This window comes from Poromitra crassiceps (assembly GCF_964638095.1).
Source record: "Poromitra crassiceps genome assembly, chromosome: 12".
Taxonomy (NCBI): Eukaryota; Metazoa; Chordata; class Actinopteri; order Beryciformes; family Melamphaidae; genus Poromitra; species Poromitra crassiceps.
Window position 1 is genome coordinate 19526769 of NC_139632.1, and position 27953 is coordinate 19554721.

General features: G+C 44.8%; 2 protein-coding genes across 4 annotated transcripts in view; both read left to right on the forward strand.

Moving 5' to 3' along the window:
* ddr2a (discoidin domain receptor tyrosine kinase 2a) overlaps nt 1-14959 on the forward strand; it is a gene marked incomplete at both ends in the record, with an annotated part of 18718 nt that extends 3759 nt beyond the window's left edge. The window contains 15 exons of the mRNA XM_083647056.1: nt 5312-5414; nt 6997-7228; nt 8101-8248; nt 8694-8796; nt 10280-10463; nt 10595-10835; nt 11227-11292; nt 11488-11624; nt 11738-11955; nt 12071-12293; nt 12590-12717; nt 12963-13160; nt 13902-14136; nt 14582-14731; nt 14828-14959. Coding sequence (XP_083503182.1) covers nt 5312-5414; nt 6997-7228; nt 8101-8248; nt 8694-8796; nt 10280-10463; nt 10595-10835; nt 11227-11292; nt 11488-11624; nt 11738-11955; nt 12071-12293; nt 12590-12717; nt 12963-13160; nt 13902-14136; nt 14582-14731; nt 14828-14959 — 2498 coding nt within the window. The remainder of the gene's footprint in view (nt 1-5311; nt 5415-6996; nt 7229-8100; nt 8249-8693; nt 8797-10279; nt 10464-10594; nt 10836-11226; nt 11293-11487; nt 11625-11737; nt 11956-12070; nt 12294-12589; nt 12718-12962; nt 13161-13901; nt 14137-14581; nt 14732-14827) is intronic.
* Nucleotides 14960-17892: 2933 nt separating this feature from the next.
* On the forward strand, nt 17893-25726 carry LOC310785907 (3-keto-steroid reductase/17-beta-hydroxysteroid dehydrogenase 7-like). 3 transcript variants are annotated; one of them, XM_083647077.1, is made up of 9 exons: nt 17893-18057; nt 19357-19560; nt 19822-19914; nt 20024-20174; nt 23990-24184; nt 24354-24458; nt 24874-24930; nt 25024-25122; nt 25335-25726. In XM_083647077.1, the coding sequence occupies exons 1-9, from the start codon at nt 18023-18025 to the stop codon at nt 25449-25451; spliced, it is 1056 nt and encodes a 351-aa protein (XP_083503203.1). In that variant the 5' UTR covers nt 17893-18022; the 3' UTR covers nt 25452-25726. The 3 variants fall into 3 exon arrangements, with proteins under 3 accessions (XP_083503203.1, XP_083503205.1, XP_083503204.1); XM_083647079.1 differs by having other exon boundaries at nt 25024-25117; XM_083647078.1 differs by having other exon boundaries at nt 20060-20174.
* Nucleotides 25727-27953: the final 2227 nt, after the last annotated feature.

Sequence of the window (27953 nt, forward strand, 5' to 3'; positions counted from 1 at the left end):
AGATGTTGCGTGATGCCAACTTTCCCCTGTTTAAAATTCCCAAGCAATGGAGTTATACCATCCCTGTCTTTCCCATTTGACTCCTGAGTGGGCGAACGTCTTTGCGGAACTTCTTTTCCTTTTTTATTTGTTTTAAGTAAATTCTGACAGAATTTGGGTTGACAGTACAAGGTGCAAGAATATAACAAATAGAACATTTACCCCACCCACCCGAACATCCAACCCACAAAAAATAACCATACAAACAAATGGTGGGAGGGGGGGGGCTGACTGGGAGAACATAAAGTAAGCAAATAAAAATAACAATAATACATGTACTGTAGTTACATCAGAGATGATACATGAAAAAGAGAAAAACAAAGAAAAATCTCCAGTTCTTCAGCCATTTAGTCTGTCTGGCTTCTAAATTGTATAGGGCATGGGGTTTTCAAAGTCAGAGACTGTGGGCCTCCCCCCAGTCAAAGCTTGGAAAAAGGTGCCCGCCCACCACGCCTCGCTCAATTCCTGGATGCCTATGGGATCATGATTGTTATTTCATCCCATAGGAACTAAATCACAGACATTTAGGATATACTAGATCTCCTTTTGATAACACATTTTTCACTTCCATTCACTGAGGCTCCCCTGAAACTGCTTGGAGCCCCCCTGGGGAGGCCTGCCTCCCACTTTGAAAACCTCTGTTATAGGGGGTTTCCATTAGAGAGAGAGAGAGGTGACCCTTTCTGAATATGTGAGAAATATCGGCAGGACGATAATGTAGTAAAAACAGATTGTCATTGCCCATTATCACAGCATATATTCTTTCATGTGGGAGTGTATTGAGAGTCTGTTGATAACAGAGGGTCACGCTGGGTGGAGTAGTTTTAATCTAATGAAGTAAAATACGCTTCCTTGTAATAAGCAATAGTTTATCAAGAAGTTTAGAAGATGCTGATGAACTTCTTTTCACTGTAGTGAGGGAAGAGGCGAAGGCAAGGGCAGCCAATCCACATACAGTATTGTGCAGTATTCCGGGAATACTGGGGGGACAAAAGGCAATACTATTCCCAGTATTCCCTTTTATTGACTTCTTCTCCATGTGAATAGAAAAGCCAGAGTGAATGACTCAAAACAGGTCTGAAGCGTACATTAGATTCACATCACATTTAATAGACAGCACACTTATGAGGAAATCATTAGCCTTGTTATGTCAGCAGTAAATAGCAAGGTCGATAGCATGTGTATTATGTGATTGTGTGTGTGTGTGTGTGTGTGTGTGTGTGTGCGCGTGCGTGTGTGCGTGCGTGCGTGTGTGCGCGACGCGTGTGTCTGCGTGTGTGTGTGTGTGTCTGCGCGTGTGAGTGAGTGTGTGCATATGTGTGTGTGTGTGTGTGTGTGTGTGTGTGTGTTTTTGTGTGTGTATGTGTGAGTGATTGTGCGTGCGTGTGTGTGTGTGTGTGTGTGTGTGTGTGTGTGTGTGAGAGAGAGTGAGTGTATTTGGAGCCAGTGGTTAGACAGCAAACACTACAGAACAAGCCTGCCTTTCACTAGTCAGGGTGCGGTAAAAATCAAGAGGTGAGCGAGAGAGGGTTTGGGCAGTTACCCTCTTTCTTCATCTCTCTCTCTTTCGCTCTCTCTCTCTCTCTCTCTCTCTCTCTACCCCTTCACACACTCTCTCTCTCCCTCCACCACACAAGGCTGGTATTTTTCCACCTTTTCTGGGGTGATATTTTTAGATACTGTGGCCGAAAGTGGAGCATGATATGGGGAATGTACTTCAACATGTGTGTGTGTGTGTGTGTGTGTGTGTGTGTGTGTGTGTGTGTGTGTGTGTGTGTGTGTGTGTGTGTGTGTGTGTGTGTGTGTGTGTGTGTGTGTGTGTGTGTGTGCACGTGCATGTGCGGTGCACACGTGTGCATGTGTGTGTGTCAGCTGCCCCCACTGCTCACCCCAGGGGTCACCTCTGAGTGGGTCGGGTAGATAAATAAACACAGCAGAAACCAACATTTGGAAGAGTGGTCATGCATCCGGCACGATCACACTGAAACTCTGCGCTCTCTCTCTCTCTCTCTCTCTGTACTCTCTCTCTCTCTCTCTCTCTCTCTCTGCGCTCTCTCTCTCTCTCTCTCTCTGCGCTCTCGCTCTCTCTCTCTCTCTCTCTCTCCCCCTGTAGGATGTGGTTGAACACTCTGATAATGACTCCTATTTTCATCAATTACGTCCCAGGCAATTACTCACTGTTTTCCCCCCAACTAGTGATATTGTATTGTCTGTGGTCGGTGTCACTGTATCTGTCTGGCGAGCGCTTATGGAAAAAATTGCGTAAAGTATGTTTCCGCTTTGTACCATGTGACACACACATAATGACCTTAGTATTTCCACAAAGTTTATCGTGGGGTTTTATGTTTCTTTTTTCGTCTCTTTTTTGTCTCGTGTCACTGTTGAGGCGTAAACAGTGAAAGAGGAGCTGCTATCTGCGGTGATGTCTTCCTATCTGTTTACACTGTACACCTCTATGTGAATGAGACTCGTGCGCTGCTGTCACAGACCGCTGCAGGGATGCCAACCACCTCAAACCCCATAACCTCTGGCACTGGTCTGACCGAAGACAGATACAAGTTTTGTTTTTAAGTTTTTCTCTTTATTTTCAAACGATGACTGATTTTCATCATCTTAATGCTTGGCCTGATTTGATTTGAAATCATTTTCCAGGATTCCCCCCCCTATGGTTTTCTTCAAATTTTTTCTCCCCAATTCTACTTGACCAATTCCCCCCTGCTGTCCTGGTCGTTGCTCCACCCCCTCTGCCGACCTGGGGAGAGCCGTAGACTAGCACATGCTCCCTCTGATACATGTGCAGTCGCCAGCCGCTTCTTTTCACCTGACAGTGAGAGGTTTCACCAGCACGGAGGAGGAGGATCACAATCCCCCCCACCAGTTCCCCTACCCCAAGAACAGGCACCCCGCCCGGACCGACCAGAGGAGACGCTAGTGCACTGACCAGGACACATACCCCACCAGCTTCCCACCCACAGACATGGCCAATTGTGTCTGTAGGGATGTCTGACCAAGCCAAGCCAAACCAAGTACCGTTGCCGAGAATGTAACCCCGGTCTCCGCGGTGGTAGGCGAGTGCTTTCACCTCTACACTACCTAGACGCCCCCCTCTGCTCTGCTGTTGTGTTTTTGACACAGATTGTGAAGATTGATGCTGGCCTCATGTTTGACTGTGGCTATTGTACGTGCCGTATGAGCACCGCGCCTAGCGTCAAAACGACTGCTATTGCATTTGCGCTGCCAATGATCCCACTAATCGCCCGAAAATATGAGAAGTGTGAGATGGTTTCAGTCCGCACAGCCAAGCACCGCTAGGGGAGAAATAGAGGAAGGGAGGAGGAAGAGGAGGGTGTGGGGGGGGGGGGGGTATTGGAGAGAAGATGGGGGTGTTGAGAAGTGGAGAATAGGGATGACTGATGGGGCCGAGAGGGATGGAGAGCGGACAAAGTGGAAAGAGGGTTAGAGAGGACAAGTTGAAGGGAGGACAGAGGCGGAGCAGGCAGCCAGTCGGTGACATCTGGAAGAGTTTTTGTTTGCGAGTGCTTCAAGCTGTCACTGTGTCACTGCCAAGATGGAGCCTGCATGCGTGCGTGGTTGCGTCTCAGCCTGCCTTTGTGTGTGTGTGTGTGTGTGTGTGTGTGTGTGTGTGTGTGTGTGTGAGAGAGTATATCAAGTTGTCCGTCCCAGCACACAGAGCCCTCAGAGGTTTCCACATCTTGACTTTTGAGCAAATATTTGGAGGAGATCAAGAAGAAGGAAGAGAGAATCATAGGGAGGGCGGGAGGGAGAGAGGGAGAGAAAGAGCAGGACAGAGAAGGCCTTGAACCTCAAGCCATTGCTGTTGCTGGCATCTTCTCAAAGGCTTTTTCTGTGAGACGAGGGGCCAGGCTAGCCGGGACAGTCTGCCTACAACTTCCGCCTCCAGCTCTACTGACCCTGTGATGCTATCGCACACACACAACCAGCTCTGCAGACCCCGTGCTATCACAAACACACACACACACACACACACACACACACACACACACACACACACACACACACACACACACACACACACACACACACACACACACACAACCTGTTCCCAAAATCTCATTCGTCTATGGGCCTTTCATCCGTAAAGGAGTCTGCTGAGCGGTCATATCCTGTAAGGTAGAGATATCAACGTTAGGCCAAAACACTTGACCAACCCCACCCTGCAGATAATAATATTGATGGAAAATCGCCTTCTATTTTTACCGCCGGCTAGAAACAGCCATGAATCAGGGAATTCACTGTGAGGGGCTTGTAAACGTTATAGATACCACGTCTTCTGTGTCACGGTCAGTTAGACGCTAGCCCACTGAGCCTTAACGAAACACCGGCCGCAGAAAACTTTCAAAAGCACACTGTTCACTTTAATCGCCTCTCACCACTGAAGGGGAGAGAGAGGGGGGGGTGGTTGGTTTAGACCACACAGGAGGTGAGGGGGAGAGAGAGGAAGAGGGGGAGAGAGAGAGAGAGAGAGAGAGAGGGAGGACAGAGTGAAGACAGAGAGGGTGGATGAGGGGGTGGATGGGCATGCAGGAAACAGAGGGCATATTGCTTCTATTGACCACACAGTGGAGGCATGATATGCTCTAACAGGAGGGCCTCATCACCACACACACACACACACACACACACACACACACACACACACACACACACACACACACACACACACACACACACACACACACACACACACACACACACACACACACACACACACACACACACACACACAGTAACCAACTAGGCCTACTACATCTGTTTGATACCAGTACTGTTTGGACTGGCAGAGACATTGAATGGACCAGCTTATTATTTCAATAAAGCAACCGCACTCTGAGTGCAAGGAGAGTGGAGTTCCGTGTGTGTGTGTGTGTGTGTGTGTGTGTGTGTGTGTGCATTACCCTCACACCACCACCACACCCCTACATCCAATCCGTCACGTTTTGCCGTCTGATTTCTTGACAGAGGTTTGGAAATTAAATAGCTCTGTCTTAAAAATGTCTCACGAACGAACGTCTGAATGCGGCTTCAAATTCTTGACGCCAACCGACGCCGTGGTTGGTCTGAGAGAATCAGTGATAATCCAGGTAAATACAGGAATGGGTGTTTACGGCGGGGCAAACGCCGGGTTATTACCCAGCGGTTTTCCACTGACACACGTCAATTTCCACATTTGTCTTGTTCATTTATTGCGATAATCGTTATTCTTCGTGAAGGATGTTGTTGTGTGTTGCAGGTGTATGTCGGTATCCTCTGGGCATGTCAGGAGGACAGATACAGGATGAGGACATCTCCGCCTCCAGCCAATGGTCAGAGTCCACCGCCGCCAGATACGGCAGGTAGGGAGCTGTACCAACCAAGTGTTCACACACTTTCTCTCTCACACACACACACACACACACACACACACACACACACACACACACACACACACACACACACACATACACATACACACACACACACACACACACACACACACACACACACACACACACACACACACACACACACACACACACACACACACACACAAACAAACACAAATAATCTGGTCAGCCAGAGTCTATCAGTCTATCAGTCTTTTGATTAATTATGACCCTGAGAAATCGTCCGTCTGTCATATTAGTTGTCAGACTGATAGGCTCTGGGTTCCCAGATTGTACATACCACACATGCATGTGGCGCGGCGGTTTGATTGGAAATGCGTCGTGGGTCGCCGGGCGCTAATGCTCAGTATGAGCAAGAAGCGCCCGGGTAGCGGGGTAAGCATGGCCCTAGCCTGGCTCGTGGAAGTTGGAAACCCTCATTAGTGTTTCACTTGCACCTGTGTTTACCCTGCCTTTTCGACACAAAATGGCCCTCGTGAAAAGGGTCTATTCAGTCTGAATATCAGGCTAGCATGGCCCTAAAATGAGGCACCTAAATCTGCATTGCATTTCAGTCCAGTTGACATAATGCATTCCCTACTGTAGCCCCTAACACATAACCATAAGCATCACAACTAAATGCCTAACCCTTACCCTAACCTAAACCTAACCTAAACCCAATTACCTTCAAACGTTGAAGGTGTGTGAGAAAGAAACTGTCCAAAATGTTCTTTCCTAAAAGATTTCCTCACTTCACAGGTAGAAAACTTTTTATTGGTCCTCACTAAGGTAGCTATAGTATACACACACGCGCACGCTCTCTCTCTCTCTCTCTCTCTCTCTCTCTCTCTCTCTCTCTCTCTCACACACACACACACACACACACACACACACACACACACACACACACACACACACACACACACACACACACTCACACACACACACACACACACACACACACACACACACACACACACACACACACACACACACGTTTACCCTGATAATGAGTGTGTGTGTGGGTGGCTTATCCTGTAAGGTACCTGTGCCTGTTTATTTGCAGTAAACCACAAACGGGGATATCAGTTTTACTCACAGCCACATGATTAAGGGGGCTGCTCTGTGCACGTGTGTGCGTGTGTGTGTGTGTGTGTGTGTGTGTGTGTGTGTGTACACACGCTCGTGCCTGCGTGCAGCAGAACGTGGGTGGCCTCTAGTAAGTTTCAGGATAATGATGTAATAGCGTTCCTCCATCCAACCTGGCTGTGTTTTCAGTCTCGCCCATGCAGCGCCCCCTCGCCCCTGCCAGCCCTCTTACCCAAGACGAACAGTTTAAAATTAATTTACGGCATAGAGCTCCACTGAGGTGTTTTCATAACGGCCTGCAAGACCTGAAAGCCACCACCGCACTCACGTTTACTTTCCTCTCGCCTTTCTTCTCTCCATCCTGTTCTAATTTTTACTCGTACTTACTATTTTCCTTTTCCTGCTGTAATTCTAATATGAACATCCACTCACCGTTAATGTGATCTCTCTCTCTCTGTCCCAGGTTGGACTTTGAGGAGGGCGATGGTGCGTGGTGTCCAGAGATAACAGTGGAGCCAGACAGCCTGAAGGAGTTCCTGCAGATTGACCTGCGCTCCCTCCACTTCATCACCCTGGTGGGCACCCAGGGGCGTCATGCGGGAGGCATCGGCAATGAGTTCGCCCAGATGTACAAGATCAAGTACAGCCGTGACGGAAGCCGCTGGATCTCCTGGAGAAACAGGCAGGGCAAGCAGGCAAGTCAATCTAGTTCATTTTGGCCAATTTAAATCTCCTGGTCAGTGGTCAGATATGAATATATATAATCTATTTCGACCTTTGCAACAAACTGCTGATAAAGATGCGCTGTCTAGTCAAACTCATCGTCTCTCCTCTTATCATATCCGCTCATTGATATTACCTGGTGTGATTATGGTTATTATGGTGATAGAAGAGATGGTCCACTGAACTGATTAATTAATTTCCATTATCTATAATCCAGAGTTATATTCTATATATATCTCTCCTGGCCAGGACAGCAGCAATTAAACATACACAGAGTTACAGATGATTCAACAAAGGTAATAACTTACAAAACAGAAACATAAAACTATATCATGTCAAATACCAATAAAATAAAATTTGCATTGGGGGTAAAAGAACTAACAATTTAGACATAGAGTAGTTCCTATTGAATGTGTGTTCAAGTCTGTCATTGGAGCAACCAATTCAATGATCAATGGATAAAGTGAAACACTTTACACAGAAAATATTCCACACTGGCTGCCTGGCTGTATCCCAAGCTTGACTGGCTCCGATTTGACTATATAATCTATTTTGACCTTTACAACAGACTGCTGATAAAGATGCTGTGTCTAGTCAAACTCATCATCTCTCATCTTATCATCCTGTCATCCAGTCATTGTCCAGTCATATTACCTGGTGCGATTATGCTTATGGTGATAGAAGAGACGGTACATTGAACTGATTCATTAATTTCCATCTATAATTGATAGGAGGAGGTTATGATTTTGTGATCATTGATTAGTGATGCCGTGCACTGCTTATTTCAAGCGTTATCTGGCTCGCTCATCTTCTGGAGGTCAAGGTGTATCTGTTGTGCCTGCAGGTGATCGAGGGCAACAGGAACGCCTACGACATCGTCCTCAAGGACCTGGAGCCGCCCATCATCGCCCGTTTCGTCCGTTTCATGCCCGTCACCGACCACTCCATGAACGTCTGCATGAGAGTGGAGCTCTACGGCTGCGAATGGCTCGGTGAGGGCGGTTGGGGGAGGACTGCAGAGAGATAGGAGGCCTGTAAAGCACGGAGGGTGGATGAGCCAGGAAGCCAGGAAGTGCTGGACAGAGATTTTACAGCTAAAGCGCCCAGACCTTATCTTTCAACCCATAAAGATAGAGAGGAGCAGCTCTGCCTCTCTGTGACCTAGTGAGGCTTTTCATAACACTGTCACAAAATACACGGCTATGGAAGTACATGATTATATCAAAACAATATACAGCAAAATAGTTCAATTCAATACAAAAATTAGCTCCTGAGCGGGCAATTATGAAGCCAACATAGTAAAAAAACAAAAAACATCCAAGCAATAAAAATGGACAAGACCAACAGTATGCTTCTAATTGTGGTAAAGCAAATAATTATTGGTTAATTGATTACATAGATGGTTGATGATGATAAAACTCTTTTCTTTGCCTGCAGATGGTCTAGTGTCCTACAACGCTCCAGCAGGGGAACAGATGAACTTGCCCAGTTATCCTGTTTACCTCAACGACTCTGTCTATGATGGAGCTGTTATCTACAGGTGTGTGTGTGTGTGTGTGTGTGTGTGTGTGTGTGTGTGTGTGTGTGTGTGTGTGTGTGTGTGTGTGTGTGTGTGTGTGTGTGTGTGTGTGTGTGTGTGTGTGTGTGTGTGTGTGTGTGTGTGTGTGCGGGTGCGGGTGCGCGCGCGCGTGTCTAGGGTTCACTGTGCTTGTGCCTTTCCTCACTCCCTCTTCACCATCATAACTCTTGCTCATGTCCGGCCTCGTTTTTCTTTTTTCCACCCACCTCTATATTCCTGCATCATTCCTCTCTGGCTTCGTCAGTATTTTTTTACTTAAATGACCCTAACCTTGGAGCCAGAGATCCGCAGTGACCCTGTTGTTGCCCGGTCACCATGGTGAGAGCAGGAGACAGACGGCCGGTGTGCGGGGGTCATGGTGGTTGACTCTAACAACGGATGGGAGTGACTGAGTCAACCGTGCTAACAAAGCTTCAAGACTAGGGAGAACCAATCAGAGAACGTTATCCTTGTTAGTGTTTGAATCATAGCAGGGTGAATAATGTCCTCCATGACACAGCCCTCTGCCTCTCTGTAGCAAACAGTGCAGAGGAAAAAGAAAATGGCCCATGTTCTGATACTAACGCCAAAAGCAGAAAGGAGGAATCGGTTTCATAATGCTACCATCTAGTGGTGAATAGTTGTACCCAGAGCCGTGTAGATAGAAGAGTCCCGACATCTCCATTCACTCCAATGGACCAGTTTTTTACTCTCAAGAGTTCCAGGAAGTAAGGTCCTGGATTAAGCAGCACTGTCGAGTTGCAGCAAAATAGACAGTTTGTGTTGTACTCTGAAAGGGTTTTTCATCCCTTTAATCAAATTGTACATTATCAGCTTTATTTTAGCATGCAGAAGTAGCGCGAGACCCATTCCTGGCTGTTCATTGGCTAATGAGTCTCGCATTTTGGTCCTCCGCTGACGCCACTCTCTCTCTAGAGGACACTAGTTGTACCATAAAATCGTTTTGACTGAGCTGCTAGCCTGCTGATACTCTGAAGTATGTTGGTGGGAAAAGTCAACATAATTGTAATTTAATCATGTGTTTCTGCTTTCTCTATTTGTCTTCTTCTCTTTCACTGTCGCTCGGTCACACGGTGGCTCATGTGGTTAGCATTGTTGCCTCACAGGCAGCAAGAAGGTTGTGGGTTCGAATCTCCACCCCGATCCTTTCTGTGTGGAGTTTGCATGTTCTCCCTGCGTTGGCATGGGTTTCCTCCCAAAGATATGCTGTGTTTGTGTAGTATTGCAATGTATATAATCTAGTAAAAGTGTGTGTGTGTGTGTGTGTGTGTGTGTGTGTGTGTGTGTGTGTGTGTGTGTGTGTGTGTGTGTGTGTGTGTGTGTGTGTGTGTGTGTGTGTGTGTGTGATGTATTATACCGTGATGATGCTATGTCAAGCCCTTTGAGACATTTGATAAGCGGCTATAAACATAAGTGAACTGAGTTCTTCCTCTGTGGTTCTCAGTATGACAGAGGGACTGGGCCAGCTGACGGATGGAGTGTGCGGTCTGGACGATTTTACCCACAGTCACGTCTACAATGTGTGGCCGGGATATGACTATGTGGGCTGGACCAATGAGAGTTTCCCCAGTGGATATGTTGAAATCATGTTTGAGTTCGACCGCACACGCAACTTCACCACCATGAAGGTGAGGGTCCCGATAACACATTGCCCCATTCTTCCATTTCTCTCTCTCTCTCTCTCTTTCTCTTTCTCTCTCTCTCTCTGTCTCTCTCCCCGATCCCAGTGGTGAGACTATCCTCTTCTTCTGTCTCCCAGGTCCATTGCAACAACATGTTCTTGCAGCACATCAAGGCCTTCCGCCAGGTGGTGTGTCACTTCCGCTCCGAGTCTGACTGGGAGGCCACGCCCCTCTCCTTCACCCCCGTGGTGGATGAGAAGAACCCCAGCGCCCGATTTGTCACTGTCAACCTGGCCAATCACATGGCCAGCGCCATCAAGTGCCAGTTCTACTTTGCTGATGCCTGGATGATGTTCAGCGAGATCACCTTCCAGTCAGGTAGACAGAGGAACTGTGTACAATCTGTGGCTGCTGTGTATGGCACCGCCGGGTGGAAACACTGTCGCCCCAGTGGAGGCATTTTTTCACAGTTTTACATTATTACATATTTGTTATATATTTATTTTGTGATTTAAAACATTTGATTATATTTGTAGTGTTTGTAAACACTGAAGTAAAACCTTTATTTCGACCTTTTTGAGTTTGATGGGTTATGAAAATTGGAGGATTTATGCAAACCTATATTTCCTATCAACTACTCAATCTCTTCATCAATGCATGTGAATATACATAGAAAATTATATTGCCAAATAAAAACAAAACTCTATTAAAGTCAATTTAATGGCTCTGTAATTCAGAATTAAGTCCTAATCAGCACTTTTTCTTTCAGATACGGCCATGTACAACACAACACTGGCTCCGCCCAAGACTGGACCACCAACTAGCACACAACCAGGTCAGTGCCCCCTACACACACACACACACATACACACACACACACACACACACACACACACACACACACACACACGCACGCACGCACGCGCACACATGCATGCACACACGCACACACACACACACACACGCTTCCTATCATAAAATTTATACTTTTCATCCAATCAAAAGGTGTATCTCCCTATCCCCTCCCCAGGGGATGACCCCACCCACAAAGTAGATGACAGCAACACTCGAATTCTGATTGGTTGTTTAGTGGCCATCATCTTCATCCTCGTGGCCATCATCGTCATCATCTTGTGGAGGCAGGTGTGGCAAAAGATGCTGGAGAAGGTGAGCTCATCACTGATTTTACAATAGCATAATTTCCATTGAGATTCCTGAAGTTTTATTTTCCTCTGGGAGGCGGTCAGATGTGTTCCTTCACCCCCACTCCTTTATTCTAGGCCTCTCGCCGGATGCTGGATGATGAACTAACTGCTAGTCTGTCAATACAGAGCGAGACGTTCGCCTACACCCACAACAACCAGTCGACCGCCACCAGCGAACTAGAGTCCAGCTCCACCTATGAGCGCATCTTCCCCCTCGGCTCGGACTACCAGGAGCCTTCACGGCTTATATGCAAGCTGCCGGAGTTTGCCCAGAACTCCGAGGAGCCCGGTGGGTGGACTGGAAAAAAAAACACAAACAAAATCAGCACAACCAGGCACAGACACACTTTAATCTCACTTGTCGATATTCCCGGTTATGACCTGCCATAATTTTCCAGCTTCTACTAGCACAGCTGCTTCCAAATCTACCGCGGCTACTGTGATCCAAGATGGCGCTCCTCACTATGCAGAGGCAGACATTGTCAACCTGCAGGGCGTGACGGGCGGCAACACGTATGCCATCCCTGCATTAGCTATGGACCTGTTGTCAGGGAAGGATGTTGCCGTGGAGGAGTTCCCACGGAAACTGCTGACGTTCAAAGAGAAGCTGGGAGAGGGCCAGTTTGGAGAGGTGTGTCCTGCAACTGCTTTACTTACAGCAGTGGATCTTCTGTCAAATCACACATAGAACATATGTCTTCATGTATGCAGCTGATGTAAAAAAAAATGTTTTATTTACAATAACAATAACAATAATAATAATAATAATCACAGACTATTTTTTGCGTTTAGCATTGATGTAAACATTGTTAAACTCAACTCCTGCTCTCCTCTCCTCTCCTCTCCTCTCCTCTCCTCTCCTCTCCTCTCCTCTCCTCTCCTCTCCTCTCCTCTCCTCTCCTCTCCTCTCCTCTCCTCTCCTCTCAGGTCCATCTGTGTGAAGCAGAGGGAATGCAGGACTTCATGGACGAAGAGTTTTCATTTGACATCAGTGAGAACCAGCCAGTTCTAGTGGCTGTCAAGATGCTCCGTTCAGACGCCAACAAGAATGCAAGGTATATAGACTGATCCACACCAAATACAGTACTACTTAGAACCAAATACAGTACTACTTAGAACCAAATACAGTACTACTTAGAACCAAATACAGTACTACTTAGAACCAAATACAGTACTACTTAGAACCAAATACAGTACTACTTAGAACCTGTGCCTGATCTTGAAATGTAAATTTTTTGTTAATATCATTCTGACCACTTTTCAGTAAGTCACTTTACTCGTGTACTTCTTTTTGTGTTAGGAATGACTTCCTGAAAGAGATAAAGATCATGTCTCGTCTGAAGGACCCCAACATCATCCGTCTGCTAGCTGTGTGCATCTACAGCGACCCTCTCTGTATGATCACAGAGTACATGGAGAATGGAGACCTCAACCAATTTCTGTCACGCCACGAACCCGAGGGACAGCTCGCCCTGCTCAGCAATGCACCTACTGTCAGGTGAGTGGTGAAGGAATGAGGGAGAAAGTGAATGAGTTAGTCAGTTGTCACGACACTAGAAATTCTAATTTCGATACGATACCCAGAAATCGATAGTCGATACCATTTTTGATAAACGAAGACAGATGGATGGACTGACGTACGGACGCTTCTCCATAATCTAGGGCTCATAAAACTCATTAAAAACTTTGCATTTACACAGCAGATTACCCCTGTTCTAGTCACTCAGCCTATCAGAACACTTATAGCTTGTTGAAGCAACAGATACCCACCAATGATAGGAAGGGAAAAATCGGTAGTATGATTTTTCAAAGGTCCTTACACATCAAGAGCGATGCGAATATACGGCACGAAATTGCGATACGAGTTTTGACCCACCTGTCAATCTCAGCCACAGATGTGTACACGTCGGAAGTGAATTTCTGAAAAATCGAACATGGTTCGAAAAAATAAACGCCGCAATAACGCTCAGCGAAACTTCGCCGTTGGTATGCACAGTTGCATTGACTGATATGTAAAAATATTATTGACGTGTGAATTAATCGCATGAAAAAAACGCTCCTGATGTGTAGGACCTAAAGGCACTGCTGGTATCGATACTGTTGCAAATTAGTATTGTATCCATTTCAAATTTGTAGTATTGATACTTATTGATACTATCGATACTTTTGACAACTTATCAGTGGGGATGCTGTAGATGTCTTTCTTTCCCTAACACATTGCACTCTCTCTCCTCTGCAGTTATGTAAATCTGTGCTACATGGCCACTCAGATAGCATCGGGGATGAAGTACCTCTCCTCCCTAAACTTTGTCCATCGAGACTTGGCCACACGGAACTGCCTGGTGGGAAAGAACTACACTATAAAGATAGCTGACTTTGGCATGAGCCGGAACCTGTACAGCAGTGACTACTACCGCATCCAGGGCAGAGCGGTCCTCCCTATACGCTGGATGTCCTGGGAGAGCATACTGCTGGTGAGGAGGACCCCTACTGGACAGATATGATATCTAGATATCTAGGACAGATTCGCTGGGGTGCTCCCTGGAGTCCTTGAGAGGGGTTCCAGGGGGTCCCCAGTAAAAAGGGGAATAATTTATTTTCACTATAATTCCATCCATACAGTAGAGACTATCAAGATCACAACAAGAAAACAAAAAAGAGAGAATTTGGTATTTTAGCGCAAGGAACCCTAAACTGACACAAATTAGACCATGGACCTCCATTTGATAAAATTGTTATCTTTTAGATGTTTTATTATAGAAAGTGTATGAAACCCATGACCAAAATAGTCATACATTCTGTCAGGTTAACCCTGTAATATTTATTGAGGTCCCAGTGTTTGTATTGCTATGGATCTAATAAAAGTATTTATAGGCTCAAATGATGTACGTCACATTTACCCAATTGTTCTCTCTCCAGGGAAAGTTCACCACAGCTAGTGATGTGTGGGCCTTCGGCGTCACCCTGTGGGAGACACTAACCTTCTGTAAGGAGCAGCCCTACTCTCAGCTCACTGATGAGCAGGTGATAGAGAACACAGGGGAGTTCTTCAGGGACCAGAAAAGACAGGTTAGTTTTGCTATATACACACATATTCAGCTCGCACGTATCAACAGCACCAAACTCCCAGTGGCTCATAGTCATTTCTCACTCTCTGTTGTGCAGATCTACCTGCCTCAGCCTGTGCTGTGTCCAGATTCACTCTACAAGATCATGCTGAGCTGCTGGAGGAGGAACACCAAGGAGCGGCCTTCCTTCCAGGAAATACACCGAGCCCTCCTGGACAGCCAGCCTTAAGCCGAGGCAGCGTTGAGCACAGTGTCCCCACTCCTCTCACCTCTAAAATAAATGGTGCATGACATAGAGTAGACCATGTTTCAATTACAATCCAGGTTTAAGCTATCTTGGTTCAGTAGAGACAGGGTGATGCCCACCTGTGGGCTCCAAGCTACGATTTGGGAAACACTGTTTCATGGACTTACACACTACAAAGATGGAGGACCAGAGACAATTGGTGTGGGTGTGCCAATTTAAGTTTGGTTAGCACAGGCACATTGGCTAAGATGTTTTATAGACATACAAGACATACAGGTATATTCTAATAAACACATTCACCTGCTCAAACATTTATCCTGTGTACAGCACACCAACCAAACACACACACACACACACACACACACACACACGCATGCATATGTGTGTGCGCACGCACACATGCGGATGCACACACACACACACACACACGTATGCATATGTGTGTGCGCACGCACACATGCGCATGCACACACACACACACACACACACACACACACACACACGCGCGCGCGCGCACAGTGGTGATTCTAGAGTCTGTTTGGGCCCTATGCAAAAATTCCAACTTTCAATTTAAGAGAAAGTACATGAATCATGCAAGTTTGACAGGAAGGATTCATATGTTCTGAAAGTGAAAGTGAATGACCGTGAATCATTCCCGTCAAACATGCATGATTCACATACTGTACATTCCCTTGAATGTATGTTTCACTTTCAATTCAAGAGAATGTACATGAATCATACGAATATGATGGGAATGACATGGGGCCTCTTTAGGGAGGTTTCAATGTAATTTCAAATCGTCCATTGGTTGTTTATGGGGAGGGAGTTGCGGTCACTGCTGTGGAGTAAAGTTTCTCAGCCATCCAAGCAATTGCCTGCATTGCCTGTTCACAAGCTGCGCCTCTGCGCGCGTGTGCGCACACACACACGCACACACACACACACACACACACACACACACACACACACACACACACACACACACACACACACACACACACACACAATTAAGATCAATAATATGACCCTTGGTTGTATTGTATGTTGAAGAAATCAAAATGAAATGTAGCAACTTAACATTTGGCACTTTTTTTAAATGTGCTTTTTATTTCATTTTTTTATGTTTAAATTTCCCATGTTATAGTTTTTGGAGTATTGTTTGCAATGGTATGCAATATTTTTGAATTGAAGAACTTTCTTGTGTTTCCTTTTGGAAGACTGCTTGAATGTAGAAGGGAAAAAAGAGCGCAACAAACCATCACTGTTACGTTTATTTCAAACAGGTTTTTCATCTCAGCCTCTCAGACATTCTCAAAGCAATCTGAGTTACAAATTTCTGTCCTCTCCCCTGCCGTCTCCTTACAGTGATATTTGACCATCAGTGTGTATGACTGTGTATTTTCAATAGATATTTCTAAATCTAAAATATTAATATTTTGTATTAATATTTATATGTCCATATTTGTTCTGTTTATGTTTTGTTGATATATTTGTGCATTGATATGCTCTGGGAGATTAGCTTCTTTAGGCATTTGGAGTATCTTATTTCAATTCATTTTGGATCTTTACACACTAAACAAACTGCTTTTGAAGTGCCTTTTTCTCAACTGCAAACTGTCATTGAACTACCACTGAATACAAAGTAAAATCAGCATGTCACTTCATCAGAGGTTGCAAGGGGTTTGATCAAGAATCCAGCCTTTTTTCGTTCTTTTTATGTTCTTTTTTAAGCTATGTGTGCTATGTGGACCCGTATGTGTTTACTGCCTGTATCAGTGTAAAGATTTTACTGAGTGTGTTGTGGGTGAAGAGCAAGTTAATGCAGAGAACTGCTTATAATTTGTTTTGGTTGAAGGAGAGAAGTGAGTGATCTTTGAAATCAGGAATGTAGATGAAATGGGAATATGCAACCTGAATCATGTGTTTGTTGGAATAACGCTTATATGGCTGCTACATATTTATATTAGCTGATGAAATCTATTGATCTAACATCTTACCTGTAGTTTACTCTTTCTTTTAGGATTAATTTAACTGGCTGAACCATGTGCATGCTGTTTACATCTCTGTTACGTAAACTAAATATCACTGGTTCAACCATTACACATAGGTTCAGCTGTGTTCTTATCAATGACCTTTGCCCCATGTACATTGTCCATGAGAGTCCCTTATAATTGGCAGCCATGATGCTTTGTATTTTCAACTTTTGTGACATATCTGTCATTTCTGTCTTGCAATCTGTAATGCTTTGCTATGTTACATTCTCCCTTTCTTCCTTTCTTTCTTTCTTTCTTTCTTTCTTTCTTTCTTTCTTTCTTTCTTTCTTTCTTTCTTTCTTTCTTTTGCTTTAGGATTTATTCAAAATATCTGTACATATAAGTTAAATATGACAATTGGTTTGGAAATAAATTTGTGTATTTTAAACTGTCAATAGAGATGAGACATGCAATGATTTTGATCCATCAATTAAACCTTTCTTGTGGCATTTACGATCTTCTCAGTGTATGACTGCTTTAACTATAGTTATAAATGAATTGGTGGAAGATGTATAGTTGTACAATTTTTATTGCACCCCAACAAATTCACGATTTGTTTAGTTTTACTAGATCTTTGTACTCAAATGTCTGTTTTTCAATGAGAATGTTTTATATAAGTGTAAACAAAAGTTGAGTTGTGGTAATTGTACATTGTGATCGACAAAACAAACAAATAAAATGGGGAATACTATTTCCATGACAACTCTTACCTTATTTATGCTGTATGGGTTGTCCTTGGAGCTGAGCTGACTGCAGTCATAATACTATTGGTTATGAACTGCTGCAGCGTCCAATCAGAACATGGAGGCGGGGCCAATAATATGAGCTCAGGCTAGAGGCATCGCTAGAAGACTGCTGCACACTCGATAGGATAGGGCGGTAGTCAGACGACCCAATGGTCAGACCGTCAACGTCATCAAGCCTCCAACGACGGAACGACTTTGCAGTTGCTGTAAATGTAGTAAATTGATTCTATATTATATGGCTTCATGACCGTTTTGGACCATTAAAGATGAATAATGTGGTTTTGGTGACGGGAGCAAATAGGTAATTGCTGTTTTTTTGTTCTCATTTGAAATTTGAAGTCTGGCTTCTTTGTAAGCTTCTTTGTAAACTGGCTTGGCTGGCTGGACGAGTGTAACGAGTCAGTCTGATCCAGGAGTGAACTGTGTTGGTGAATACATTCAGACAGTTATGTTAGTTATAGCCTACTCTGTTTTTTATATGACGTGTGGAATTGCCTATTGTGGTTTAAAAGCACAATAATGTTTTGGTCAATTTTGCAATCAATGGACATGTGTTATAAGTAGTGCCATCATCACCCGCCATCACCAATAGAAGGCAGCATTGCCATGTCTTTGGACCAAAAGCCTTGGGAGTTCAGCCCCGACAGCACGTAGCAAAACATTTAAACGGAAACGGTGACTCCTTGAACACCCTGTTGTGTTATGCAAGCGTTGCACTCGGAGCAATGTAGGCTAGTCACGGCTCTGGTTGCACCATTGACAGTAACTTATCTGTACTTATCTGTTGGTTCTGTGATTGGGTAACACCTCTGACACACCCACCAAATAAGAGACAACCTTTATAATAGACAGTAAAAAGGACAACGTATCTCTCAAAGTAGGGATGGGATGGGATGGGATGGGATGGGATGGGATGGGATGGGATGGGATGGGGGGGGGGGGTCAAGGGGGGTCAATACAATACAGCAAACGTAACGTGATATTTTATTAGGCTATATAAATTGTCAAGTGCTGAGTGCATGCATGCATACTGGAAACATCCTATAAAAGAGATGTTGACAAAAAATCCCTTTGGGGACATCATTTGTACTTTGTAGCTGAAGAAAGAAAAAATCACAATATATTTAGGTAATAAATCACAATATATTTTTTGCTTAATAGCAACAATATTGACATAAGTATTGTGATAATATTGTATCGTGCGGATGTAACCGAAGTGAATCAGTGTCGATTCCTCGTGAGTCCAGTGTGGTAGTGAGTGGATTGGTTAAACTCACTCCCCCAGTATAAAGGCACGTTAATCAGCTCTGCCAAGGGAGCTAGCTCTCTTGGTGCAGTGGTTAGCGTTTTTGACTCCCAAGCCGAAGGTCGGCGGTTCGTATCCACCCCTGGGCAAGCCCCTAACATGGGTTGCTGCAAGTACCACCAACACAACGCAGTTACACGGACTGCTGCTGATTCCCACCCCTATCTCAAAGCCTGTTGCACACTGTTTTTGAGATTGATCATCCCCGTTTTGTGTGTGTGTGTGCACGCGCTCTGTCGTGCGTGTGTGTGTGTGTGTGTGTGTGTGTGTGTTTGTGTGTGCGTGCCTCTACAGTGGCATTGGCCTGGCTCTTTGCGAGCGTCTCCTGACGGAGGACTCGGGTCTGCAGCTCTGTCTGGCCTGTAGGAACCTGCGGCGGGCTCAGGCTGCTCGCTCTGCCCTGCTGACCTCTCACCCCACTGCCCAGGTGGCCCTGCTGCAGTTGGACACCAGCTGCATCACCTCTGTCCTCACCGCTGCACATGAGGTCAAACTCAGGTGGGAGGACACACACAGCTGTTCAAAGTTAAAATAGATTCACAGCCTGGAAATTAACACACACACACACACACACACACACACACACACACACATTCAAATACCCAAATAATCATTAGGGTAATCTTAAAGAGTCACGTTGGGTTGCCAGATATCAATGCTTTAATGTGCATCGGGGTTGGACTTTTGAAGAAGCTACAGGAAACAGAACTGAAAGTCAGAGGATGGAGTCTCCAGGTGTGCTTGTCATGTCTCCGACAGGTATAACCGATTGGACTACCTCTACCTCAATGCAGGCATCATGCCAAACCCCCAGTTTGATGTGAAAGCCTTTTTCAAAGGCCTCTTCTCCAGGTACAGCTTTGATTTTAGGTCCTGACATGCACCATTGACTAGTACTGTAACTGGTGATATACAGCATCCATCAACATTGTTTACGTCAACCATCTATTTTCCATGCTAGAGTTCACATCTCTGTAATGCCTGTAATGTATCGCAGCAAAATCGTCAACATGTTGGCCACAGGCGAGGGCATCCTGACGCAGAGGGACGCCGTCACCGCTGATGGAATGCAGGAAATATTCACCACCAACCTCTTCGGTCACTTCCTACTAGTGAGTCTGATACCACAGATCTTCTATTACTATCTAGATGAGTCACCGCAGGCTCCGCCAATTCTAACAACTGGTAGCAGCAAGTCTCTTAAATGCAAATGGTCACATGGTCACCTCTCCCCAAGTCTCGTTACTCCCCCCTCCGCCCCCACTTGTTTTCGTCTTCAAGCAGGCTTTAAGCGGGGTTAGTGCTGACCTAGCAAGCTAACTTGAAATGGAGATCATGAGTTCCCAAACTCCACACAAACCACACATATAAACACAAAGCTGCCCCTTGTTAGCTCAATACAGTTGAAACTAAGATATTCCACTTAAAAGAAAATCTAGCCACATAATTTAGTTACTACATCAACGAACTTCACATGTAGGTTTAGCTAATCGCTACCTGCTAACATGAGTTCCTGTTCCCAAATCTCACGAGAGTGTGTTGCTGAGATAGAGACAGGTCTTGAACAAGTTTAATTTTCTCCTGATCTGTCTGTCTGAAAAATGCCATTTTAGTGTCAGAATATTCAGAAGATATGTGGCTTTGGAGAATGGGCTGAATATTTACTTTAATGAATATGGGGGCTAAGGGATCTGTCATAATCTGAGATCACGTCGTTGACTTTTCCAATTGACTCCAATAGACTCAAACCTGCCGAAAATCTCTTAAGGCCATGTTGAGACTAGGAGGCCAAATCCTTTAGTGACCTATTAATGACTTTATCCAGATTGGTTTTATGAGTCTGGACGCTCCAAGTCGGATTTGTGTCACTTGTCCCAAACCACATAATGGAGGTAGTTTCCAATCTGCTTTCGACTGATGTGACTTCAGTGCGGCCGCGCAGATCCACCAAATCTGATTTGAACGTCACTCGCAACTCATCATGAAATTCTTCTGCACAGGAAAACCACGTCACCAACGTACGTATTTACTGACGCCCACGTCGTTACCATAGCAACCCATGCAGATAGGCTGTTTAGGTCTGGACACACAGATCCGACTTGAGAATCAGATTTGTGGCAGTGCGGACACACTCCCAAATCAGATTTGGGAAACCAATCAAGATAATGATGATTAATGTCTTTATCAGCAAATCGGATTTGCCTGTAATGTGAACATGGCCTTAGTGGCCGTGGCAAAGCCATGAGCAAAACGCGCGTGCCAAAATGACAGGAAGTGAGTTGAAGTTGGGCTGTCTTGCTTGAAATCCCAACGTCTTTGCTGATACTTTGGGTGCTGAAGTGTCACGCTGGCACTTGGTATGATGTCCACACACAGTACATGTAGAATGTACAGTCGAAAATTGTGTTCTCGACAGACTTCTTCAGGGAAGGATTTTCATGCTGCCTTTTGCCCTTCAAGAAATGTAGGGGATACTGGATCTGCCTGTCACTTAGCAACAAGGCTCATTAAAAATTGACACCTTGATTTCTATGACTGCACACTGTCCTCTCCTTGCCTCAAGGTCACTGCTGACAGCTCACTTTAATAGATTCCCATCTAGTGTTCTGCTTACTTAGGCTGTTTGCAGATCAATCCTGCCTATGCTGACTTGTTTTAAGGCATCACCGTGCAGAAAGGTACAGTATTCCGGTTTAGACTTGCCGGAATTGCTAATCCATCATACCATTTAGTGGAAGAGGTTGAACAGGAATAGATTGGCATGCACAGACTATCCCCCACCCCCCTCCTCTCAATTGTACATGGCCAATATCGCCTGCCTAAGCACGGTCCCAGTTGCTGCTTCACCCCCTCTGCCGATCTGGGGAGGGTCTAGAGCAGGGATACTCAACTTACTTTGCCTGGGGTCCATTTTTGTAAAATATGGGTCTGGCATTGAGACTAGGGGCCAGTTAATAAACAAACCTTTAGTCTGTTTCAGTTTAGTCTGACAGTTTTGTGCACACATGATAGTTAGCTAGGTTAAGTTAGTTAAGTACATATAAGTGCCTGGGTGGCGAGCAGACGGCAGTATTTCACAATTTAGCTGGAGCTCAGTCAAACTTTATTTCACGTTAGTTTTCATTGTGAATTATAAAATGGTCGGGAGGCCACTCTGCACCCTATCGCGGGCCGCATTTGGCCCATGAAGTTGAGTATCCCTGGTCTAGAGACAGTCACCAGCCGCTTCTTTTCAACTGATAGCGAGGAGTTTCACCGACACATGGCAGGCTAATAGGACACATACAGTACCTTTGTCCGGCTTCCCACCCATGGACACAGCCAATTGTGTCTGTAGGAAGGCCCGACCAAGCCGGAGGCAACACGGGCGCGAACCCGGGGTGCCTACGCATTCATGGACTCTTAACTCCAACTCTTTAGTTTAGAAAAATATTAGGGAGGAAAAACATTTTATTGCGATTCCACTATCCTACATACACATATAGAGGGTTGGAGAAAAATTCCCACCCATATTTTTGTAAGACCAATTAAAGGGTGATAATCAGAGCAAAACACCCTGTAGTGGTGGTAGGTTATGGTGTCTGATATCAATATTATTTAGAGTTAGCTTCAATGAGAATTAAGAACGGGGCACCAGATAACAGACGGCATCAACAGGTCTCATCTAAAGGAGTCGGCATGTTTGAATTTAAACCCACACAATGAACACAGGAAGTGACTTTATGCAAAGGAATATATTTATTACTAAACTAAAGCACACCCAATAATCAGTTAAATACAAGTGAATATACAGTAGTACAGTGAGTATACAGTATACAAGATGTATACCTATGAATTGTGACAAATCAATGGCAATAGGAATAGATGAGCAGTGGAAGACATGAGTCAGCAACGATGCAGTAGCAATAAAGGGGCGACACTATAACTATCTGGAAAACTGACTGAAATGAATCCTGGAATAACTGAATGGTTCCCAGTGGACAATGATCAGTTAGTAGCCTACATATGTCTGAATGAAGCATGTGAAGGCCTGGAGTCTGTGAGGAGTCTTGGCTCGACGAGCTGCTGGAGGTTGAAGATCCAATGTCTGTTCAGTTGATCTCAACAGGCCGAAACAACAGAGAGAAGCACGCAGGCTGGAGCACCCGGGCTACTGGACAGGGTTGTGGGTCTCACCAACCCACTCTGGAGGTTCTGATGATTCTTTAGAGTTAGACTCAGCAGGATAGGTGATAGCGGATGCAGCAGGCAGGACACACAGACGTGTGTGTGTATTTGTCAGGCAGACAGGCGAGGCAGCCAGTCTGTCTTCACTGTTTCAGAGTTCTACTTGGTTTGTGATGATGATGCAGTTGAGTCTGTCCATGCAGACAAACTTTGGAACAAAGTTGTTGTCAGACTCTGTTAGCACATGTGTTGCGACCACGTAAAGTGCATGAAACCCGCATTGGAAATGTGTGTGTTTGGTTTTGTTGTGATCAGTCGAGGGGTGTGCATGGGCTGGCATGTCTAGTGTTATGGCTCAATACATATGCATGAAACTCCAATTTTGGTTCCCAAATCTATACTCTTTTTTTTACCGTAGCATTAACATTGTTAAACTCTGTAAAAATTCCTGATCACTTTAATATCAAACATGGCTATCTAGGCCCTATATAAAATAAAGAAATTGAATAATGCAAATAAATATTATAGGCCTATAAAACATCACAGTTACACATAAAGTGATATGTCCACCACATGTAATCTCTCAAGACAGACTTTTGATTTGCATCTGGATGTTTTTTTTTACAACAATGTGATACCCAAGGTTTCATGAATCTACTCTATATCAATATCTTATATCACAGAGAAATCACGATGTAGTATCATTATTACCAACACTAATTCCGAGGCTGTCTCCCTATGTCTGCCCCTGTGTTGTCAGGTCAGGGAGCTGCAGCCGCTGCTGGGCCAGGCAGGGCGGCCCTCTCAGGTGATCTGGACCTCGTCCAGTAACGCTCAGCGCTCAGCTTTTAACCTTGAAGACATGCAGCATCATAAAGGGACCCAGCCCTACAGCTCGTCTAAATACGCCTCCGACCTGCTCAGCCTGGCACTCAACACACACTTCAACAAACAGGTCGGCTCTTACACACCTCACTGCTTGATTTTAACACATAATCCAACACACAGGCAGTGTGTATGACTTAATAAACTCCAGCGAGTTGAATGTGTTTTTTTTTTTTTTTTACCTCACAATGTTGCTGAGCGTGATCCTATGGTCTTTATGCTCTGAATTTGCTTTCTAGGGTTTGTACTCATCAGTGATCTGTCCAGGTTTTGTGATGACCAACCTGACCTACAGCATCCTGCCCTCCTTCCTCTGGACTGTGCTGCTGCCTGTCTTCTGGCTTGTGAGTCCACCTCACAATATATTGATTAGGGCTGTGCAATTAATTGAAATGGTCAAAAATCACTTTAACTGCATAAATGTATAAATGGCAAGAGACTGCAACTATTTTTTTTATCATAGTGGTGGGAGCTTTACATGCTTTTTGTTTGATAAAAAATGTCAGATATTGAAAAATCTGACTGTATGATACACTTTATTGCAATTTATTTCACAATTCCGATATTGAGCAAAAATAATCGTCAATATCATACAGCCGTAATATCGATTTACCGGTACTGTATATCTGTTTTAAGAGTTAGTGTTGTTCGTGATCTGAAAATATTGTATGCTGTGTTGGGTGTGAGAATTATAAAACGTTAGTTACTTGGTTGCATCTGAACCATAGATCTGAACACATCTCTCTTTCATGATCACAGATCAGAGTGTTCACTAACACGTTCACCCTGACACCTTATAATGGAGCTGAGGCCCTGGTAGGTAAAAATACTCTGAGCACATTTCAAACATATTTCAACTTTTCATACACAACACAGTGCAGAGTTCATGATGCTCTCCTCCCCTTGTAGTTCTGGCTGTTTACGCAAAAGCCAGAGTCACTGGACCCTCAAGCCAAATACCAAAGCTTGACGTCCGGACTGGGCCACAACTACACACAGTCACGTAAGGTACGGTGTGGTGAGGAAAAAGCATGACTGAATGATGCCAATCAAGAGTATCTCTATATTTTGAGTTTAAATTGTTTTGTAAACTGTTTTGACAAAATACAGAAATATTATGCCATCGTCTCGTCTGGCAAGTATCACTTTTGCTCCTATCTGTGTCAAATGGGTGTCAGATATCAATATCACTCATGCTCTGTTCCTTTCTCACTTTGCAGATGGATGTTGATGAGGACACGTCAGAGGCCTTGTATGAGAAATTACTGCAGCTAGAAGATAAAGTGAGGAAGAAACTGAAGGAAAAACAAAAGACTGTCCCAGCATCTTCACAGTAGCATGCAGTGCCTCACCCGTCATGATGCATAGGCCTATTACTCACATCTAAGTTACTCTGTTTTATTCCTGCTTCACAAACCATACAGGTGCAGCATACAGATTTGCTGTCAGATACATGTACTTGCAACATGTACGCCTGAATTTACAGCTTTAGAGGAACATAGTGTGATAAAAGACTCATACGCTATTCATGTTTGGGTTGTTGCTTCATCTGGATTGCCTGTATAAAATAATGTCAGTTGAACTCTTGGTGCAGCAAGCACACTGTGATGGTCAGGAGAAAGAACAAAATAAACTTTAAAATAAAACTCATTCTCAGTCTCTCCCTGTTCTATTAGCCTGCCTACCTATCATCTTTGTTTCCTTCGATCGATAGGCTACTACTTTACATTTTCACACTTCACAGCATCAATTATTTAGGAAGACAAATCGAGCTCAGCTGAGACATAAACACCTCGCTCTCTAAAATAACCTAAACGTCAATGGGCGAGCCAAATAGCCTATTCAATCCATAAAGAACTACTCCCACTCTTGTTGTTTACTGTCCCATGATCCTCGCAGCAAAATCCAGTGTAATCCGAGAGCAGACTGTCAGTATCCCCCAAAAAGTTGATGTAAGTGGTCTGGGTGAGACAGTCTCCGGTGTGTTGCGGTGCCGGTGGCGCACCTGCACAGCGGCAACTCTGTCCGTGTCTTGGGGCGCAGACCCAGCAGCTGTCCCCGGGTGCCGCTGACTCCTCGCCCGCAGGTTCTTCCTCGCCTCCGCTCTGTTTAGGTTCGCAGAAAGCCCAGACCATGCCGCAGAAATAGACAAAAAACGTGCCCATGATCATGACCATGAGCGCGTAGGATTCGATCATCGCTTTGGTGACCGGAGTCATCCTGGTTGCGCGCTATAATATTTCGGTTGATTTTTCCAAAGTGTTTCTTCACTCAACTGAGCTGTTGGATGAGCTGGACCTGTCAGTGCGCTGTCCTGTCCCGTCTGGTGGGGGAGACTGTGGTAAGCGATATTATGTTGGATGGTAATGTGTTGCCTGCGTATCTGTAAGGCTATATAGACTCTTCCTATAACGATCAGTGTAACGAATTACTATTCAAAATTAATTCAGTAGCCTATAATGCCAATCCAAAGGTAGGTCTTATCATCCCCCTAAATATTAAAGTTGAATTATCCAAAAACCATGATGATCCCTATCTATCCCCATTCCCCATGAATGGATTTGGTCTGACCCAGCATGTCAGTTTCAGGTGGCGCTGTTGGCGCCGCTCACCAAACGTCTGGAAACCGAGACTATAGACCCAGCAAGCCTGAGAACAAATCTGGCTGGAAGTCAAGCACACGAAAGATGAGGGGATGCAATGATGTAAGTGTAAGGGGAAAGTATGGAAAAGTAATAGGCTAGTGATGACAAGTCATTTGTAATTATGATTATTATGATTAATACTAATAAAAAAAACTGATGAACACGCTGCCATGGAATTGGTCTTTATCACAAAAACAGAAGCAATAAAGATTTGATAAACCATTCTATTTCTGTGGTCTTTCTCATTTTCATACAATAACCTAGGTAGGCCTGTCATTCTCCATAACGTTTAGCCTGTGACCAGGGCCGGAGGAAGACTCCTTGGGGCCCATGGGTTTCAACCCTGCAGGTACCCTACACTACAACCAATGTTCATAGTGCAGTCACATTAAATCAACTCATCTTTTCCCCCCCACATAGGCCTATGTACATAGATGTGTGCTAGTTATCTAGCCTGCTAGTTATCAGCTTCAGGCCTTATAATCACAAGTTTGTCTAAGGGGCACTTTACACAAGGACGGTTTCCTATGGTGACGGGGAATTATTATATCGTTAGTGCCTCCCTTTTAGACGGCGACGGCGAATTTGGGCTTAGGAAACGACACATTTTGAAACCTCCAGAGTGGAATTCTTTGTGACGCTTCCCGCTGAGGGCTCCATGTAATCGCTTTGAGACGGCACATTTCAGGAACTGACGTGCCTGCACACGCGACACATGCGATTACGCCATAGCCGTGCGCAAGTTGGCAACCATTTTCAAAATAAAACATCAGTATGAATGAAGTTTGGCAACATTCAGAATTAAGCTACACTGCAGCCAACTTCAGTTACATGTTCATAACGTTACTGCTGCGAGGAGCCTATGGCTGTACCCGGTCGGCATTTAACGTTAGTTACAAAAGCACGTCGACAGTGTTTTCTCACTGCCAGCAGCCTAACTACAGTAGGGTTTGACAGATCACAGTCAGCGCTCCCGGTCCTCGCTGCTCGTTAAAGATTTCCAATAGGCGTTATTCTGATAAACTGGTCACATATATGTTACATTCTCACCCGACAAATATAAAACTTTAAAACAGTTTGGGGGGGGTTTTTTGCTTGAAAAAAGCTTTTTGGCAAGTCTAAATGACTGCGGAAGGCGTACTCTACTTCCGTGTTTAAAACAGGAAAGACGATTACGAAATTACGTCATGCAGA

Bases quoted from the DNA above. Each gene is read 5' to 3' on its own strand.
- LOC310785907 (XM_083647077.1), top strand. From the start codon at position 18,023: ATGAATAATGTGGTTTTGGTGACGGGAGCAAATAG. The intron at 24,459-24,873 runs GTGAGTCCACCT...TCATGATCACAG, and splicing joins TGCTGCCTGTCTTCTGGCTT to ATCAGAGTGTTCACTAACAC. The intron at 24,931-25,023 runs GTAGGTAAAAAT...CTCCCCTTGTAG, and splicing joins ATAATGGAGCTGAGGCCCTG to TTCTGGCTGTTTACGCAAAA.